Below are 20950 nucleotides of genomic sequence, written 5' to 3' on the forward strand. Positions count from 1 at the left end.
ATCATCCGCCCGCCTCTCTGCGGAGTCATCGTTGTCGTCTTATTTCCATATCAACGAACGCCAAAGAGTCATAGACAGAGACAGCTATTACCAACTATATATAAGCCTGCACAGTCTCCCGCGGATAAATCGGAGACCTTTCCCAATGGAATAGTATATAAAAACGGCAAGAGCCGCGCTGCTTGTCTTTGAGGAACCACAAAGAGCAGCAGCATCGGCTAAAAACAATAAATAAATACAAAAAAGGGAAAAGATTGGAGATTGACTTTTATTCTTTTTTCTGATTTGATCGCTCATCTGGTGTATACTGTGTTGTTCATCAACAGGTCGTATTGAGTCATATACTGCAGCAATACAGTATATATATAGAGAGAGCTGCTTGGCTTAGTAAACATGTTTCCGCGATGCTCAGCCATGGAATATAACGAGGTCTATTGACAAGCCCAGCAACAAGCCTTAAGGCGCACAATAAATAGGTGCATGTACCGAAACATAACCAAACTTTCGCTATATCCCGTCTATACACCATTACGCCAGCCGAAATTCAACGAAGGGAACTTTTCTCTTTCCCGTATAACCACCCCAACTGCCATAGTCTAAAATCTATTATATAACACAAGCCCTCCCCTCCCCCCTCACTCTCAAGCTATTCTCATTTCCCTGATTTCTCTACACTCGAACACACACACACACACACGCAAAAATCAATAAATATACACACACGGGCGATAGAGCAGCGTGGAGAAGCGCAAGGCGTGTGCTGGAGTATATAGTCTATATCCTCCTCCTCCCGCTCTATACCCCGGCGCCCGCTCTTCCCATTTTCCCCGTTCCGGTAAGCAAATAGAATCACAGTTTGATGTACTCCATCCATCTGTCATGAATAGGGGCAAGGCCTATGCTGCTGGAGTATAGAAAAAAAGGGAAGGCGAGAGAGAGAGGAGACAGCAGCATATCCATCCAGAGCGATCCAGAGAAATGGATGTCCGTTTAAACGGAGAGCAAGGGTGGGGAAGGGGGGGGGGAGGGAGGCAAAAGAAAAATGAGGAACAAGAGGGAGCAAACATCAACCGATGGCCCCAAATAGGGAAAAAGCAACTACTCTACTTTTTTTTGTTATTCACCGTGCTGCTGCAGCAGCGACCGGCATAGAAATACATAGATAGACGGAGAAGAATGTATTCCAATCTTTTTCTTCCAATATAGACGACGGCGTATCCTATCAACATTGAAATTGCCTGCAACTTCGGAATAATAAAATGAGAGACACAGAGAGGGAATATGGGGGCGGCTTCTCCTGCTGCAACACACACACACAGAGAGAGAAGGGGAAAAAAAAACTTCAAAAGATGTTGAAATAAGCGAATCATTTTCCGGGGCAAACTTTTTTTCTTTCTTTCTTTCTTCTCCCGACTACCGTGAATTCTCTCTCTCCTCGGGATGTACGAAAGAAGAAAGAAAGAAGAAACAACACACATATTTTGACATGCCAGCTAAACATTGGGGATCTCTTTTGATGGCCTCACCAAATGTTGTTTTGGCTTCTCCACAACATGGGTGGCATGTCGATGCTCTGACACAAGGACAACAATATAAGCGCCCATGCATAATAGTAGTAGTCGTAGTAGTAGTAGTGAGACGAGGAATGAAGGAATGCCAGCTATGGCTCCTCGACGCCTACATGTGCAACATACCGCTTGCCTATATACTTTCTATCGGCCGGGCTATAAGCGATATACACACATTGCACGTCGGCGTCTTGTTTCTTTTGTGTACATCCTTTTTTGGGGTTTCTTGGCCAGTCAGACACGTTTTTTAATTGGACAAACACGACGAAAAAGATACAACAGATATCAGTTAATGAATGAATGTGTAGCCTTTTTTTCTTTGTGGCTGCCATTCGATTTATACGCAGTTGCAAATTTGCAATAAGCGATCGGGGATATTATATAAGCCCTTACTCGTATTTGCGTCCTCTTTTTATCGAGTATGTATGCGCCCAAATTCTCTAAAGCGGAGAATATAATATCGGATGATCACTCTCTTCTTTTTTCTGCGACATTTTTCTTTGGTGATACGGAGAGAGCGCAGCAGGATCTTTTGAAAGTTTTGTCGCATTCGCATGTAATACCAGCCATTTAAATCGGCTGAGAGCCGATGAATCACAAAAGAATTTCTGAACAGTAAAAAGAGGGCTTTTTTTTCCCGACAATATAGTATATAGGAAATGGGATTCGAAACTTGTTCAGACTTTGGCGACGCTTTCTTCCCTATTTTCTCCTTGCACTGCACTGCGTTTAGGAGGTGAGCTGAGAATATTGACTCTGTCATTTTGTGCCTACGTGTGCACTCCTGCGAAGAGTATAGAGTAAGAGAGAGATCTTTTTTGAATATCAATGCCAATCCTCTTTCTCGTATCGTTCTGCATGCCGTCAGCGGATATTCAGACCATGTGGCACTATCTCTCTCTACGCTTCTTCTTCTTCTTCTTCTTTTTGGCCCCGTCGACAAAGAAAAAAAAATAGATAAAAGAACGACTACTAATAATCAGACTATGCAGGCATCCCATTTCATTTTCTATGCCAAGTTTCCCTGTGCACAGCATATGTATACCCATTCATCGTTTAACATTTCCCAATGTTGGCAGAATGGCGACAACTTTCTCGCTTACCTTTACCGTGTGTTGTATTCTTTCCATCATCTTTTAGGGCTTTTAGGTTTGCTCACGCCCAAAAACAGTTGACGACAATGTGCGGAAAATCGACCATCTCTTCGCCCATGGTCGCTTCGTACAGTTGACAGATGTTTGAGGAAATCTGATTAAGAGTACGACGAGTCTAATATATAACGATGATGGACAGCCGCTGGGAATCGAGGGAAACGTTTACAACGGGATGAATACAGCAGACTAGCAAAGTAATGAGATATCAATTACCAAAGTCATATAATGGAACAGGGGACGCTCAAGTTCAAAACTGCCTACTTGGTAACAAGAGTTTGGTAGAAATAAAGAGAGACCAAATACGTAATACGACAGTCTGAAACAAAGTATATATAGCCGTATACAGCGACGCTGATAGAATTCAGACGAAAGTGCAATTTATAAAGCCTCCGCGAGTAGGAGTTTCTAAAGAACGGACTATAATATATATTATATTATACTCGCTAGCTGGATTTCAAAAAGTCTTTGTTTGTAATAGTTTGTAGTTTCGTTCATGGGTGCACATCGTCCGTATACTGTTATATAAGAGCTACAGAAAATTCTGCGTAGAGTACAAAACTATGTTTTAGTAAACTTGTGAATTAGAATAATATAGCCCAGCTCGATAATACGTGTGAGGGTGTAAAAAGTTGAAAGGGAAATAAACTCCAACTCTAAAAGTTCTCCCTTTTATCAATTTAGACATTTTTTAAAATTTTGTGATTCATTAGAATTCTTTACAAGGCAGCGCTAGAATGAAAAAGCCTTGGGGGACACGGGCTTCTAGCATTTGCCCAATCACGACAAACGGGCCTGACTGGCAACAGTGCATCGATTGATTGAACTAGAAATCGAAAGGATCCATATTATTGACGGATCCCTGCGCTTTCCTGCTGATGGAAATGGCAACGTAATCTCGTTGACTGAACAATTGTACACACGGACGGTTATATGCTGATGGTTAGTCAGATTCCCATTGATGATTTAAAACGTGACGAAAAGAAATAGAAATGTATGCTATTTTTCTTTTTTATTATATAAAAAAAAAGACTAGCCAATGTCTTTCTATACGCTAGAATGGCGCCAAAGACAAAACACATGACGACGTGGCCACCGGCCATTCACTCTCGGGTGTGCAGCTCTTTTCCTATAAAAGAGGATAAAAGATGCATGGCGAAGCGACGGGTTGCTCGATGATTGGCCGCCGCCTCTCTAGCGCCAGAAATGCTGGGCGCAAATAAACCAAAATAAAAGAAAAAGAAAAAGGGACGCACTTAAGAAGAGCCAAAAGTCAGTCGGTTTCTTTCGATCTTTTGCTTCATAAAAATATCGGAAAAAGCCGTTAGACAAGACCAGCAGCAATGCGAACAAGAATAACTACATGTAGAAGAATAATATAATAGCCACAGCCACACTGCGTGAATGCCGTCGTTTTGGGCTTCACGGATGTGTGTGTCGTCTCTTTCTCTCCTTCTCCCTCATCTATCATGATATTTACAGCTTTAGACAAATCTTCCATTACATTGCATCTAATATGAGATCCTTTTCTAGACCCTCTCAACACTCTCGCTAGGCCGCAACTGATTTTCCCGCATTTTCCAATGGATTGTCAAGCGACTCGGAGACTTCCTGGCCCATCCCAAGTTTCGAGCTGCAATTGATGGGAGGAGCGGAGCCCTTCAGTGAATTATGTGACAAGTGGAGCACGATTACCCTGAGCAACCGAGTTCTATTTCATGCGGTTATATATATCCAGCATGCAGCTAGACTATAGACACAAGTTAGAACTTGGAAGGAGCGAAAAATACTTTCAGATCTTACTTGTCATTGTGTGCGTGAAAGGGAAAAAAACTTCATAAATCCAACATCTATAGGAGGAGAAATCACCATCAATGAGACCATTTGATTTATCGCAATGAACACAGCAATAAAGGCCAGCAGTTGGCAAGTGGTTTGAAGATTTCCAAAGGTTGTTGGCCTCGAGATGAGTCATTACCCGACAAAATTTCCCGTGACGGTGAGCGAATCTCTGTGCCGAATTGTGTTTGAATTGAAATCGGGTCGAGTGTCTTGTAATGGATTGCGACATCACAAAAAGACGAGCCCGAGTTCTCCATCATTTTTTTATTTCACTTTATTCAATAATCTATTGATTTCTCAATCGGGAAATATTTCGCTAACGCGATGTTGGATCCAACACGAATTCGACATTGTACAAAAATCCCGTGGGGCAGAATATAACTGGAGATAAGATGTAGGAAAAATAGTCGATATAACGATTCGATTTCGAGTTGCTGGCCAACTGACACTTTTCCTGATTGCAACTGAGCGATCGATGGGAGGAATTCCAACACGCAGACACATGCATTATCCAACACCGCGTGACTTCCTTAATTGTTATGATCATTATCGTAATTTGGTGATCTAGAAACACGGAGGATTCTGCATCGATTTTGATCTTCAACGAGTTGTCCTGAGTGAACCCCACGCTATTCGTTTAGAAAACCAAGTAGAAAACGAAAGATACTTTGTACAGCAGCAAATGTAAAGAAACTCAGACCCATCGACGGCTTCACTTGATGACACTTTTGCGCCGTCAGCGGTGCAAGACGAGGATCAGAACAAACAGAATCTATGGAAAAAGGGGGAAATAGGAGAAATAAAAAGAAAGGAAAATAGGAAAAGGGTGTCGGGGAGTCTGTTTTATGGAAAGAGAAAGTATACGTAATCATCGTGAAAAAGAAAAGAAGCGAACAACAAATATCTATAAAACCTGCACTCTCATTCTCATATAATTTTTCCTTTTTTCGTTGGAGCCGTCAAGGCGTATATATCCCGGGGCGCCTTCTCCACAGTCGCTAACGTAAAAAAATGTCGGATGTTACGACCGCCATAATGAAGAAAAGTGTAATAACAATAGGAAGAATAGTATAGGCCTACGGTACTCTTATTTCCCCATTTTGACACCAGACGGGCTTATAGTATATATTTTGAGTTGATTTGATTAGACATGAAAAAGCTCCTTGTTGTGTATGTAGTTTGATCGAATTGTAATCTTGTATACGGGAGCACGTCACATCAGCGTATACAGTCGAAGGGAATCGAATTGGTCGGCGTTCGTTCCTTTTTGAACGGCGTCAGCTGGAACAGCTGCCGGGCGGCCTGCGTTAATCCTGAATGAAATTCTAACGAAGCGCCAATTGACCGGAATGATCTGATGATAATGAATAATGACAGAGTGAAGGAAGAGGAGGGCGCGCCGACTGGATTCAGGATCAACTCGTACATGCAGGGAGGAGTTGGGAAGGCAGCGGGACAATGCAGCGGCGATGGCGATTGGTGATGGCGGGGGGAAGCGAAAGAAAAACCGCGGGAAAACGGGTCTATCTCGATAAAAGGAATAAAACGAAAAACAAAACAAAAAAAAAAAACGAAAAAAAAAACCCAGAAAATCCGTGACGACGTGACAGTGTTGTCAGATTCGACCTCCCGCCCGCTTGACATGCAGAATTGCCTTTCTACACGCCCCTTATCCCGACGTCAACGACGAAAGTCGATGGCAGCAAAGCAACCGAACTGATCAAAGCTTCTCTTTTTCCCAATGTGCTGTATATATTTAGAGAGTGCACTATACTGCTGTGCTGCTCTGCAAGTATCAGATGAAATAAATGCATGTGGTGTACAGTATTTACTGGAAAAGCGCCGTCTAGAGATACTAGATATGGACTGCGCTAGCTGGGCGTCTCTCGTCTATGCTGCGCTGCCGGCCGCACATCCTGGCTCGACTGTTCACGCTAGTTTGCGCTTTATGGGAGTCGGGCGTCGTGAATAGCGTCCATGGGCGACTGGGCCAACCTCTCGATAGACGACGACGACGACCATCCAGTACATAAAGAAATGATGGGCTATTTCGGGGTTTCCCTTTCGTCATCGAAATTCTTCCTTCAACTCTTTTCTCTTTTTCCTTCTTTCTGATTATCTGATTATCATTTCGTTTTTCTTTGACTATTCGCCGTTTGCCTTTATTTTCGGGAAAAAAAAGAAAAAAAAAGAAAAGAAAAAACTCCCCCCACCCCCGAAAAGTTGATAAAAGTCAATATCTACACAATACAAAAGGGATGGCTCTCTGCATATTCCCTAATGGGGTTTTTTTGCTTTTTTTGTCTTCCCTCTCAACTCCCGTGAGTTTAGTATCAAACTAGCAAGAAACGAAAGAAATAAAATGAACTAGGGAGGAAAAGAAAGAAAAAGAAAGAAAAAGAAAGAAAAAGAAAAAAAGAGACAGAGTGGGGAAAATGGTGGATGAATTTTCCATGTAGAGACTCTTTCCTTTGGCTGTATATAGCAGCCTTGAAACTCACAGTCATGTATTAATCTTGGGGGTTTTGTAGACGAGTTGATGGAGACTATATACCAGCAGCTAAGAGCCACTCCTGGCGAAGTTTGGGGCTTGTTTGTTTGATAGTTATTTTGTGTTTTTTTTCTTTTGTTTCTGGGTTTTTGTTTCAAATTCTCGTTCCCAGAAAAACAAAAACTGTTGCTCCATTTTACGCTGTTAACGCATTCTTCTTAATTAGTTTCTTTAATAATATATATACACTCCCTCTCCCCCCCTCCCCACCCCTCGACGTTGAAATCCCACACCAATAATAAGGCTCGTCAGGTCCTCGCTTCTTGACTCGTTCGCTCCCGCCAGCTAATTAGTGTAGCCTGAAAACAATCTCCCAATTATTTGATAAAAAATAAAATAAAATCATCAAAAAAATAAAATGAAATAAAAACGGCCGGAAGTGGATCGAAATGCAATCTAGACGAGGGGGGAAATACTTAATAATTTCGACCGTGTATATATGCTCAGACGAAATTTATACAACATCCTAATTAATAATGGCTTTTTGTTTGTTTTTTTCTCTAGTCGTCCCTAATGATTGAAATTATATAGCGTAGGACGGAAAAGCTCAAAGTCACGGTCTGCGTAGCGGGTATAATTCTATTATATTATTAATTCCTTATATTCCACCAAGATATAGTTTCGCATTAATATAAAAGAGTTTGTGCGATTGGTTAGTGTTTGATTTGCTTTTAGTCCGCCATGGGCAGCGTTTTCTCCTTTCGACTGGTGCTGCATTACAGCGATACCTTCTGTTCTCTCATCTGCGAAGAGTAGAGAGAGAAGAAGAGTACCGAAGTACATTGGCGATGAAAACTGCGCACTGACAGCGTCGCGATTTCGCTCTCCGAGTTTTAGAGAGTTGGGAAAGTTTCGAGCGCAACTTTTGAGTGTCTACTCTGTATATCTGTATACATATAGAGAGTATATAGACTGATGAACAGCTCTCTTACTCATCTCAAATTCTCGTTCGTTCTCTGTTTCACTCTGTCCAACTTTAGCGCGTCTATCTGACTAATCTCGCAGAGAAGGTTACAGCCAAAACGCATATAATGTTATGCAGCATCAATATCAATAAGTGTACATCAAAAGAATTAGACTATAGTGCAATTGTTTACCTTTATACGTCCTGGGTTGCCGATGTTTTCTTTTAAAAACACGCCAGTCTTTTTTCCCGACAAGAAAGAATAGGCTGTTGGGTGCTATAGGTTTCTTCGATTTGCTCGTTGCTTGATTTGAGTTGCCACTTGGGTTATTGTGTCCGTGTATTTTGTTATGAGGCGAGTTCTATGGCAACTTTCCCGTGGTGCATGCACGACTTTTCCTGTCGTGACTTGCGGAACACACCCGCGGGAGAAAAAAGACTAGCGCCGCTGCGTGCTGGTCGACTATGGACGTCGATGCTCACAACATTGGCCCAGCCGAGATGCTGCCCAACGCCCAACAATCAGTCGCTGCAATCGACAAACGCACGCGAAAAAACCCAAAACCGAAAATAACGAATAACCGACTCGATAGAAACAAAAACAAACAGATTCAAGGTATATGCGATGCAGCACACAGTGTCCACTGACGAACGGTTCTTTTCAAAAAAAGCGAGAGAGGAATGTTCACACTATAGACGTAGTAATAGACTGTCACAGACTACTCGAGCAAGAGAGATCCAACACGTGGGCCAGAGCGCAACCGACTGTTTGGCCCGGCTAAGAACAAGCGCTTCGTTATAGTCTCTCTCTCTCTCAACGACACAGTCGGTGTTTGGCTGGAGTCTGCGCCGTGCGTGTCAACTCCGCGTGGATGCAACTCGGCCATGCCATGCCATGGCCGAGTATCGCCACTACTAGACTAGACACTCGGGCGCCTCAGACATCTACAGAAACAATCATACGAAGGTTCATTAGCTCCATCTTTTGCAATTAGCTGCATCAGATATATGGTCCAGCAGTATATATAGTCAGCAGGGGTGAGAAAAAATGTAGGCGTGGCATCAAAGAGAGAGAATAGAGACAGTTCGACGGCCTCCGCCCGAAAACTTGGATGTATTATGTACTGTATGAGATGACAGCTGGGCTGTATAGTGAAGATCGATCCTGCCCTGCCTAAAGAGTCGATTAATAACCTTCATCGTGCTGAAGCAGAACGGAGCAAAAGAGCGCCGGCTATAGACGAAAATAATATCTCCGTCGAATACAGCAAGAGAATAAAAGCGCTTTTTTCCTATTTGGCCCGGCTCTCTATTAACAAGCGCAAAGGGGTATCACGTGACCTGAGAGTAGCCGCACTCGCCTCCTCTCGAGTGTGTTAGTCGTCTGTTGTTGTTTGTCTAGCCGTGTGTGTTTGTACACGGAATGGTGTGTGACTCTTGTGTGTTTTCTATCAAACAAACCCAACTGGGGCCATCATTACCCGCGCCATCGACAGCCTATAGTGTGTCAGTGTGTATATACTACGTTATACCAGCCCTTGTGTATCTCCAGTCGACACAAATATATAATAATGGGTCCGTCAAGAGCCACTGTTTAGAAAAGAAGACTTGAAGACACTATTATAGATCGAGGATAGACTCATCTTAGAAGAACTCGAACAATAAATCATCCAGTCAAGGGCGAAGAAGCGGAGGGTTACTGCGTATACAGGCCGTCTAGTATCTCTGGCAGGCATTCGATTGAACCAATTAATTCCGATTTTTTGATACGGATAGCAGAGAGAGAGAAGGCGGAACAAGTTCAACTGGGTGCGCAGGGGGAGAGAATGCGAGCGAAACTGCTGATTGCGTTGAACAACAGCCAAGGAATTTTTAGAAGCTGGCGGCAGAGTTGCATTGAAAAGAGTCACATAAAATTGCTGAAAAAGGTAATGGGGAGGAGGCTATTAACCTCGAAGGTATACGATGTAAATGAAGGAGCGTTAGACGGTTTAGCCGGAAGGCGCAGAGAAAAACGGGGAAGGTTAGAAACATATTATTGGCCAACTTATTCGACAGCCCTGAGGGTTTGAGGTTTATTTTGACTGTTTTATAAAAAGAAAAAAGCGCGGAATCGATTACCTAGAACGTCTACGAATGCTCATAAAAAGACGAGAAATTGAATCCCGAGAGTTTTGCAGTTTGTTGACAAATGTGAGAATTTCCCTTTTTGTCGTTCGTCACTTGTACTAGGCGTAGGAGGTACAGGATACATCAGAGAATACGCTGAATCGGAAGTACCCTTTAAAGTTCTCTAGGGTAGAACTATATATAGAAAGAGAGAATCACAGGGAAAATGCATGAGAATTTTACGTCAAAGGGTAATTTGTTTGAACTTATGATCATTTTGCTGACATTTCAATGAAAGTCAAAATATCACTGTTCTTCTTTTTACTTTTTTTAAAATTCTTGTCGGAGTCACTCGGTTCAATTCTTGAAACGAAACCCCTGTTGGAATTTGACAAATCTGATTCAATCGAGAAAAATTGAAAACGTGGGATTAACTCTGTGTGGTTTTCCAAATGGTGAAATGCATTACCAAATGCCCGGAACATTACCAAATGTTATGTTTACTATTATGCAAATAAGCAGGATTGCAAGATCATCTCGGTTATGTAGCTGTCGGGTTGCCGACGACTAAACGAGCGATGACGTAAACAGAAAAACGGATGTGGACGCGTATCAAAAGCTCAACTGATGACGACTAACAAAAGAAATTGGCGACTCTGTTGCCATGACAATCTGATGACTCTCTCTCTCACTCGCCGATCGATCGATATGCCAGTCTTGCTTAGTTCCTTCAAATCTCGATGGAAAAAAGCCGCGCTCCATCTTTCCGCCAATGTTTCTTTGTGCAAGGCGGTGGCGGCGGCGGCCGACTTAGCACAGAGAGAGAGAACGCGCTGCCCTCATCCACACACACACAGACGAGAGAGTTTTTAGTCTGTGCTGTGTGCCAGCCGAGAGAATCTCTCGTGTAAAAATACAGTATCGTATATAGAATGTCTATGTGTGCTTGGTCGAGCGGTAGTTACATTCCTTCTCTCTGTATAGGCCGCTGCTGCTGCTGCTGGAGCGGCAGCTAGACGGAAATGCGTCCGTCCACTCGGCCGTCCGTCAGTCCGTTTCGGGCGTCGAAGCGCAACCATCTCGATGGGTAAACATCCGAGTTAGTCTCCCGACGTCTCTCTCTTTTTTTTTTGAATGTTTCTTTTTTTTTTCCTTCTTCTTCTTTTAGATTTCCCTCCTTTTACCAATGGGATTTTAGGCTTTCAACGGGGAAAAAATCGGACTAGAAAAAAAGGTCAAAGTATATCTATTTCGCATTTATCCGATTCTCTTTTCATTCCCGAGCAGAAAGTTTCTACTCCAAATCGATGGCAATCGATATACTGCCTACGACCTACGTATATGGACTTGTATCTCTTATCAAATGAATCCTATGGCGATCTACAAAAAAAAGAAAATTCATTCCATCCGACGTCGTTTTTTATTAAATCTACCAGAGTGGACTCTTATCGATTCGGCATTCTCAGGTTAGTACGTTTTTGAAAAAGTACATCAAAAAGTTCCACATATAGCCTAGTCCCGTTGGAAAACTACCATCGTCTGCACAATACTGTTTAGGTAGCGACTTTTGTTATTATACTGTGAGTCAAAGTCAAAGTGCCACACAAATGAACCAGTTGTAAAGGTCAGTATATACTCGGACATGTAAGAGGGTCTCTTGACGAATTATTGTTCCAAGTTAAGAAATGTGATAAAGAACACGGCATCTGTTTATTGAATGGCTAATAGCTTCCATTCAGAATAGATCAATAGCGAACATGTTGCAAAAGTCCCCTGGTCTAAGCGAACATCTAACAATTGCATTGAAACTAAAAACCCAGGACATGCAGCAGTCGTCGCATTCATCTATCATCAACTTGGGAGACAAAGTTTTTGCCGACCAGCAGAGAGCGACTCTCTTCTTTGCACTTTACTTCTTTGCTGCACTCGTTTGATTCTCTCTCTCTCGCGTTCCGGCGTCGGCCCGCCTTGTTCTGTGCAGTGGTCCAAGGGGCTGCGTGAATGTACACGTCCGTGAGGAGAATAATAGTCGTGACGGTTTGCGAACAGATGAAAGAGACAGAGAGAATCGCTATATACATACACACAGCAGAGCAGAGCAGAGCACAGCAGAGCAGAGCAGAGTGAGAGAGTCTCGGTTGCGATGTATTGATTGCGACAGCTTCGCCCCTAGGGCGCCACTACACATCCAGGTGGAGTCTATAGTAAACCTGAGTAAACCATCAGCCACGGGGTTAGAGACGCGAACAAGTTTTCAGCCGCATCTCCCCCGCACCGTGAACGTGTTACTTCAGAGACTTTGCTCATTAAAGGCGGAAATTATAACGAGCAGATCGACAGTGTCTATAGGTAAAAGGGACGCCGAAAACCTCCCCCCACACATAATATATAGACACAATCCAAATCAAAGAAGACGATGCGCAATCTTTTAATTTCTTGGGGTTTTTTTTCCCCCCCGATCCTTCGATTGTTGGACATTTCCTGTGTGTTTTATTCGCCCGCTGCTTCAGACTGACTACACTCCATTGAAGAGGATATTCTGGGTGCGCGCTGGCAGATTTGTCTATTCATAAATGAAGGGTGGCGCTCTGCTGTATGATGGGCGTTGTTCTCCATATAGGATAGTCACCGAAATATTCAGCTGTACTCTGTTGCTTTTTTTATTTTTTGTTCTTCTCTTTTCGTTTTCTTTTTGCGCTCATTGTTCCGCTGTTCCCTGGGTGACGTTCATCGATTTCACTCCGGCGGATTACCAACACACGCCGTTACTGTACGTGTCTTTCTTTCTTTCTTTCTCTCTTTCGCCCGTGCTGCTGTCCTTTAATGCCAGCTATACACAGCTGCTTGTCTTACATTTTTATTTCCTCTCGCTACTTTTTTTTTGTCTTTTTCTTTTCTTTTTTTTTTTTGTTACATGCTTCCCACCAACTCGATAAACTTGACAGTCGGCACACACACGCGTTCAATCGATGACAAAAAGCCTTGTTTTCCTTTTTCCTTCATATTCCTTTATTTTTCCTTTTTTCTTTTCATTTCTCCTTTTTCCTGTACTGTTTCTGGCGATTGTCTATCCGGTCATCAGATATCTCTATCTGCTGTCGCCCCTCGTTCACTCTCGTCGTCCGCACTGTATGGCGGCGGGTAGACTGCTGAGAGACTCTATGCCGCGGAGTTGCTCGTCATGGATGTAGATAGAATTACATTCGCCAGTCCACCGCTTACAAAAGGGATAGGGCGGACACTATCGGGTTTTCTTTATTGGAACACACACTTTGTTGACGGCTATATAGGAAGCAGGCGGCGCGATATGCCCAAAGGGGATAAAAGAATAGACCGTATATAGAACACATCGTCTCTATAATATCGCCGTCTATAAGAAAAAGGTCGAAAGTGGCAGGTGCCACTGCCACTGCCTGCGAGTGTGTAGGAACAAAGCGGACCAATTTGGACATTCAGAGGATTATATTGAGCCTTTTTTTCTCTGCTATAGTTTTGTAATGCCATGTATGTAAAATTGTAAAGCTTTAACAAGCAAAAACAGAAAAGTGACGAAAATAAAATAATGATAGATCCTATATTTAACCTACAGACTTTTATCGTCTTTGCTTTAGACTTTTCTCGGGATCGGGATCGGGGGATTTGGCCGTGCCAATTCCAGCATTGAGTCATTGAGCTGTAAGAAGCGCATTGTCGATCACTTGAAATTTCGGGTTCGTTATAGCCGAAATGGAGAGAGAAAAACCGGAAGCGGGTGGAAAGAAAGAAAGAAATCAGCTGATCAACGCGACATGATTATGTTAGCATTATTAAATGTCTCTTTTATCTTCCCTGTCGTTTTCCCTTTCTTCATCTTATTTTTCTTTTTGGGTTGGTTGATGGGGGTTGTCGTCGAGATAAATGCTTTACACAGGATGTGGTAGACGATGAGCGTGCTGTGTGTGTGAGCTTCGCGTTCTCTACGCTCTTCCGTTTTCTTCTTCTTGTATTTATTGACTCTCTCTCAGTCTCTCGGCTTGTGGCCAATCGATATGGAAAAGACTGGACTTATCTTGATCGTCGTGCGTCGTTATATATCGGTCCCTGAGTCGAAGCCAAAAAAAAGGGTGAAGAAAATAAAAAGAGAAAAGATATGAAAGGCGCGTCAGTGATTCACCCACAGCGCCGGAGGTGACAGAGGCAATGGGAAGCAGAGCAGCGGCCAACAATGACAGTCTCTCTTTTCTATAGAGAAAGAACCGTACATAAATCGCGCGTGCGGCAAAACGCACAGAAGCCCCTTTTTGGCTTTTTCTCTCCTCACTCGATCCCTCTAACATTATCGTGCATCTACCGAGCAGCTAGGCTGGGCGACGCGACTCTGTCCGAGTATATAAACGAAATGGCAGGGGGGCAAAAGGGAGAGAGGTGCGGGCCTCTTCAAATCGGATTGGAGCACTTTACGAGTTTGTGTACAACCTTCCGCGGTTGATAACGGCGGGGGTCGAAGGCTGCGCTGCTATTACGACAATGCAACACAAATGCCGAGAGCTAGAAGAAAAGAGAGAGAGGAGCCATTAAATAGTCAATAGTGTTTATTTCTCACTCTCGGCCGGCCGTTGTTACCCGATTATTCTCACGTGTGGATCTTGACGCTTCTTCTCGAGGACCAGCAGCCCTGTCCTGTCGCTCCTGGCCTTTTCAGTCCACACTCCCACTGTACTTTTTGATCAAGGACCAGTAGCTGCCGGGGTTAAAGGGAGAAAAGATGCCAAACATTTATAAGGGATTCCAGGACTGACGTTGTTGTCAGGCTCAATTATTGAACGGCTTGAACGTCAACGTCAATAGGCCCACGATTGGCATTTAAAACAATAGCGAAGGTGAAGAAAGAGAAACTTACATTGTTATTTTTTAATGCGATATAGTACAAAAGAAGGCTCGAATCAGGTGTACACTAATATTCGCCGGGAATCACGAAAAATGAGACAACGGCCACGGCTGTCATTTCAGGCCGTGCATCATTTTTTCAAACTCAAAGTGCTTTTAGGAATTGGAAGGCGTCACCAATCAAATATCGGATGACTACGTAGTACGTAGAACCTTAAGGTAGTCATAGTCTATTCCTAGCAGAAGTGGGAAATTTAAAATCACGAAATAAAAAAAAGAGAATTAGGAACGAAGGTCCGTCTTGTCGTCCATTCGGTCAGCGATAAAATAAGGAAAGAGAGAACGAGAGAGAGAGAAAGAGACCTAAGGAGATGTGGGGTGAATTGACATAAAATTCAAACGGGCGACAAGAGTCCTCTCCGAACTCACTCCCGCCCCCGAAGCAATCACTATTAATCAGAGACTCAGAGAGTGGAGGGGGAGATTGGAGGGAAGGAGACGTTTCCTGTCGGGCAAATGGAAACTCCAAGTGAAAAGGGGCGAGGGGAGCGAAGAGGGAGAAGAAGATATCGGAGCAAACTGTGTCAAAATGGAAAAAAGAAAGTTATAAGAATCCTTGGCAAAAGCTGAAAGTTTATGCGACGACGACTGTCATCACGATCCATCCATTCGGCTCTTACGCAGCGTCTAACTCGGTCAACCCAACCTATTCGATTACCTCATGCCGTACACTCATCGCTTCTCTACCTTATCACGCATCGCCGTTCTCTCAACGCTTCGAGGTTCAATCGTGATCCCGGCCAAAAAAGTCATCCCAAACCCTCCGTATATTTGATCGTCACTGAACATTAAACACTCCAAATGCGATCGATCGAATTTTGAGTTGAATTCTTTGACTCGCATTTCTTTCTCTTTCTCGGTTTGCGCTCTTACTCCGTACGTGCTGTTCGTGATCGTTTGGGCGTCCTGCCTTATCTCCTCCTCTTTAGGCTACCAACTCCTTAAATCCTCATCGGCTTCCACAAAATAAAAATGGATGAAAATATTTCTTTTCTCGTAAAAAAAAAAAAAAAAAGAAATGATAGAGAAATACACAAAGCACACACAGCCCAACACTAGATTGTATAATTTAGATATAGGATGAGAACGCACTGCCATTATAAAGTGATGGATATCGTTTTCTTCGACGTTTTATTTTGGACAAAACTTCCAATACATCTTCAAAGTTTGCGTGTGCTGTTGTGCATATACAGTTTTTACAATAGCAATAAAAGGTATGCACTTCGTGGGGGAAAGACGACGCCACTAACTTATTTTATGAGTAGGTACTAGGAATGACGTGTGGCGGGCGCAAAATTTATCCATCCCAGTGGTAAGGATACAACGTCGAGCTCTTTCAATTGCCTTTTTTTACGGCTGTGCAACTGCGCGTTCATCGTGGTGACTAATCATCTTTTTACTATAAAGGGGTCAAGACACTCACCTCAATTTTGATATGGGCTATACTTTACGCATTAGATTGCATCACTTTTTTTTCTAGATCTACTTGCCCATTTTTAAACGTGAAAATCGAAATAATATAGTAATTGGGACCCAGAATTATGTTATACCAAAAATAAGCAAGGAACTTTCAACAAGTTCTTTTGGACGAACTATGTATAGCACGTAGGTTAATTTTTTGTTGCACTTTTTTTAGGTTGACCCGATGGGAGACGGATTAAAAGTCCTGCACGGGCTTCGTTACGAATTCCGGTAAATATTTTTTTTTGTAGCAGATTAGACGTTTTTCTGTTGTGTTGCTGAACTAGACTTTTTCCTTTCTATTTTACGCTGGTCAAATTCTGGTCAGGCTGTCCTTATTCTATACGCATTTGTTGGCCGAATAAGACATCGTGGACATCGTTCGAAAAGTACAGAAAATGGAAAGTTGCAGTTCGTAAAGGTGCGTTCACACTGCCACTAACGCAGCGTTACGGAGCGTAGCGCCACTGGGTGTTACGGAAGAATTGGTACTGTAGCCCAGTGGCGCTACACTACGCTACGCTCCGTAACTCTACGCTCCGTAACGCTGCGTTAGTGGCAGTGTGAATGCACCTTAAGTCGTCGTAAAGTACGCTCTTTGCAGACATACCGTAAGTTCTTTTGACCCGTGACACATTAAAAGGCGTTAAGAACAACGAAACTTGTTACAAGTTATAAAAAAATAAAATAAATTCGTCATTCAAAGTGTCTAAACCTGGACCCCCCCGGAAATCTGCACTTGAGGCTTTTTCAACGACTCGAATAAAAATACGAGGCGAAATGCGGAAAATCGATTGGAGGAGGTATTCATGGTTGAAATGTTGACAAATTTCCTAGAACGTTTCGCCATTTCCGACAAATATCCTCCAAAGTCCTTTCCAATCGTGAAAATAATATTGTAGCTGTAATGCGTTCGATTTCGTTTGACACGCCCATTAATAGCAAGATTTCTAACATCTACACTTGAAACATCACGCGTTGAACATTGCTGAAATAAACGCAAAGAAGTAAGAAACAAAACAATGCAAACTACGCGACAACATACTTTGTATTGGCAGTTTTCCTTAATTCTCGTCACAATAGAAATTGCGATTGACAAAAAAGGAAAGAAGCGCCTTACAGATCACGTAGCACGCACCGATTTTCAGTTGTTTACCTTCGCCTTTTACCACCCTTCTTTTGTTTGGTCTTCAAAGTTGGCTTCTTTTGCTTCATTTGAAGTTTTATCCGAATTTCCTTATTTCCACGCAGTCGAGCCTTCTCCTTCAATTTGCGAGCCTTCTCGATTTGCTCAGGGCGCTTCACCTCGTCACGCACACGCTGTCCACCTTGCTTAACCTCAGCCCAAGCCTTGACCATGGCTGGATGATTCTTTGGTAAGCTTCCCAATCGTCCTAGAGAAAAGAAAAAAGTGTTAATATGAGTGATTTGCAAGCGACATTGAAATTTGGTGATAAGCCGTAGGCGCCATTGCAAGTTGGTGATAAGCAAAATAAATAAACAAACTGTACCTTCAAGATTCATCCCCATAGGGATACCTCGTCTCTGATAACCTCCATCGAACCGAGCAGGTGCATTACGATTGCCAACCTTTTCATCATCACCCGAATCCTCACTAGCTGGGTCGTTTTGGTCAACCTTAGATTTGTCCTTCCATCTCTCGTAACGGTCAGTTTTGTATGTAGCTGGAATCCAAACACCAGATTCGGTACGGATCTTACGCTTCTTGGTATCGTCCTATAGTACAAAAAGAATGAAATATATTTTTATTCAGAAATATTTAAAAGTAATGCAAATACGACCTCTCCGATAAACTTCTTCTTCTTTCGATCCCACTTTAAGAGGCTCCTCTGTTTACGAAGTTCCTGGTCATCATCACCTGTCAAATCCAGAACCGCATCAGCGGCAGCTCGTCCAAAATCACAACCCAGGGCCAATCTACGGTTAAATTTAATGTTAAAATGAACTAGACTAGTAAAAATAAAACGTAAGTCATCTTACCCCGATTCCGTCTGGTGATCCTTCGAATTGTAATTAATGTAGTTTTCTTCGTCCTTGGTTGTTTGAGACTGAAGTCGTCTCTTCTTGGATTGGTTGGGATCAAATGGTTTTCGGCTGGTCCGTTTCTTTTGGGCTATAACGGTACTGAAAGCCTCTTGAACCAATTCTTCGTTGGCTTCTTCCTGTGGAACACCACTACTTTCAGGCTCGTCTGATGGTTTCGTTTCGCTCTGTTTCATATTCGCATTTTTCTGCTTAATGATGATCCTTTGATGTTTGATGCGTTTTTCTAACATAACTTTAGCTTTCACGGAATTGGCTGTTACACCAATTTCAAATATAGTCTGCAATCGAAAAAAAAAAAAAACAGGTAATTAACAACATCTATTGAACAAACTTTCAAGGTCAAGAGCCTCACGTGATGAGGACGATAGCTCTTCATCTGTTCCAACAAGTTTAGCCGATCTCCTTCGAGTTCAGAACTTTCTGCAACAAACACAGGATGAGGGCCTAAAAGTTCAAGCTTGATTTCTTTCGCCTTCTTGACTGATTCGTGCGAAGGAGGTGGGCATGAACGTTTGTATTGCTTGTAAGCTGAAGTGTAGACCTTGATCATGTTTTGAAGTTCTACTGATTCTTGATGCCAGAGCGTCATGGCACTACTTCCATCGTCTATTACAGTCTGGCCGACGCGACCAAGAAAGCCGTCCCAGTCGACATCCTTCCCGAGTCCATCTTGCGGAATCTGTTTAACCGGCCGTCCCAGGAAGAGATGCAGATCTACTAAAGCTGGTAGTTCATCAAGAGCAACCAGGGAATAAGCGCAACCAGAACGTCCAGCACGGGCAACACGTCCTGAAAGGTTTCAACACAGCAAGATGACAATGGAACACCAAACAAAAGTGTAGCTTACTAAAACTTACCGACTCTGTGAACAAAAAGTTTTGCTTTAGCCGGGAAATTATAATTGATAACGTTATCCAGAAGTGGGATATCAATACCACGGGCCGCAACGTCCGTAGTGATCATAACATGTGTTTGCTTTGTTTGAAATTTGGCTGCATGGATTTTACGCGCAGCTTGATCCAAACTGGAGTAAATGTAGGTATTAGAGATGCCAGCTTTGTCAAGCAACTGGAACGATGTAAATCGAAATCAGAACATTTATATTATCAAAATTTTAATAAACAAATTGATTACCAAGTGCAAATATTCCACGTGATGCATGGTCGCTGCAAACACAAGTGTCAGTTCCCCCGACTTGACTGCATTGCGTAGTAAATGAAGAAGAACAGACGCTTTCGATTCACACGGACAAAATACAAAACCCAATTTCAGTGCTTCAGGTAATTTTGAATCAACATCCAATCTTATGAGTTTGCGAACAACATATTTACAACAAAATAATTAGCAAAAATGAATTTATATTTTTGGAAAATCAGTTCTTACCTGACAAGGACAGGGTCAGTTAGTCCAGCTTTGGTGAAATCAACGAGCAGTTTTGGAAGAGTAGCGGAGAAAAGGAGAGTCTGCCTCAATTCCGGTAGTCGATTCAAAATCTCCAACAGCTGCTCCCCAAATCCCATCTCAAAAAGTCTGTCGGCTTCATCAAAAACCACATATTCAATTTCCTAAGATAAAATATTGCTTAGTAGATTATTATCATAAACACAGAGATGTATATTTTATGAATATTAAAACAAACCTTGAGTTTTAATTCCATTTCAACACAAAGATGGGCAAATCGTCCAGGTGTTGCAATAATGATATCCGGTATTTCATGCATTGCCGCAAATTGAGCTTCCATAGAATCTCCTCCAAGAATGGTAGCTGCTTTCAGCCCTGTGAATTTACCAAGCTCTCGAGTAAATTTCAAAGTCTGTAATGCCAATTCTCTTGTAGGGGACATAATAAGTGCACGAGTTCCTATGGTGGAGTGTGCTTGGAGCCTTTCAAATAAAGGAATTAAGAAGCAGGCAGTTTTGCCACTGCCAGTTCTGGCCATGGCTACGACATCTTTTTTTTCCATGATTAAAGGAATACACTATAAAAAAGAAAATACATAACATTCTGATTAATACAAATAACTTAATACTGCTCACTTTTCTTTGAATTGGTGTTGGTATTTTATAACCACATTTCATTATTCCATGGTAAACATTGTAACTAAGGCCCATCGACTGGAAACCACCTGATTTTTTCTTTTTACGATTCTGTTCTTGAACCAGAGCTCGTGTATCAAGCTCAGCTTCTGATTGATATCCTCCATCTCCAAACCCTTGAAGCTCGGGCATCTTTAAAATAAATTGAAGTAACCCGCTGAGGTGCTGACACTTCAAACTGCTGGTCTTCGGTCTTTACAACTTAAAAGTTAAAACACAACGTGGTCTGGCTCACAGCAGACGACTTTTCGTCCGTCCGAACTCCAAAAGAAAAG

The 20950-nt window shown here is 42.6% G+C and overlaps 2 protein-coding genes across 3 annotated transcripts in view; both read right to left on the reverse strand.

The window, feature by feature from the left end:
- Window positions 1–8772, reverse strand: part of LOC124338602 (thrombospondin type-1 domain-containing protein 7A-like) — a 29990-nt gene extending 21218 nt beyond the window's left edge. For both annotated transcript variants that reach the window (XM_046792690.1, XM_046792689.1), the window contains exon 1: window positions 8210–8772. The gene's annotated coding sequence lies outside the window, so the exon portion shown is untranslated. The remainder of the gene's footprint in view (window positions 1–8209) is intronic.
- An 8770-nt stretch (window positions 8773–17542) lies between these two features.
- Window positions 17543–20937, reverse strand: LOC124338472 (ATP-dependent RNA helicase DDX54-like). Its single transcript, XM_046792556.1, has 10 exons — window positions 20616–20937; window positions 20219–20557; window positions 19963–20144; window positions 19714–19882; window positions 19437–19647; window positions 18932–19368; window positions 18514–18857; window positions 18315–18450; window positions 18024–18249; window positions 17543–17906 (listed from the first exon to the last, which is right to left on the reverse strand). Exons 1-10 carry the CDS (start codon window positions 20805–20807, stop codon window positions 17665–17667), a joined length of 2478 nt encoding a protein of 825 aa, XP_046648512.1. The 5' UTR covers window positions 20808–20937; the 3' UTR covers window positions 17543–17664.
- Window positions 20938–20950: the final 13 nt, after the last annotated feature.

This window comes from Daphnia pulicaria, chromosome 4 (assembly GCF_021234035.1).
Source record: "Daphnia pulicaria isolate SC F1-1A chromosome 4, SC_F0-13Bv2, whole genome shotgun sequence".
NCBI lineage: Eukaryota > Metazoa > Arthropoda > Branchiopoda > Diplostraca > Daphniidae > Daphnia > Daphnia pulicaria.

Bases quoted from the DNA above. Each gene is read 5' to 3' on its own strand.
- LOC124338472 (XM_046792556.1), bottom strand. From the start codon at position 20,807: ATGCCCGAGCTTCAAGGGTTTGGAGATGGAGGATATCAATCAGAAGCT. The intron at 20,145-20,218 runs GTTTGTTTTAAT...ATTTTATCTTAG, and splicing joins AAATGGAATTAAAACTCAAG to GAAATTGAATATGTGGTTTT. The intron at 18,250-18,314 runs GTCGTATTTGCA...TTTGTACTATAG, and splicing joins AGAAGAAGTTTATCGGAGAG to GACGATACCAAGAAGCGTAA.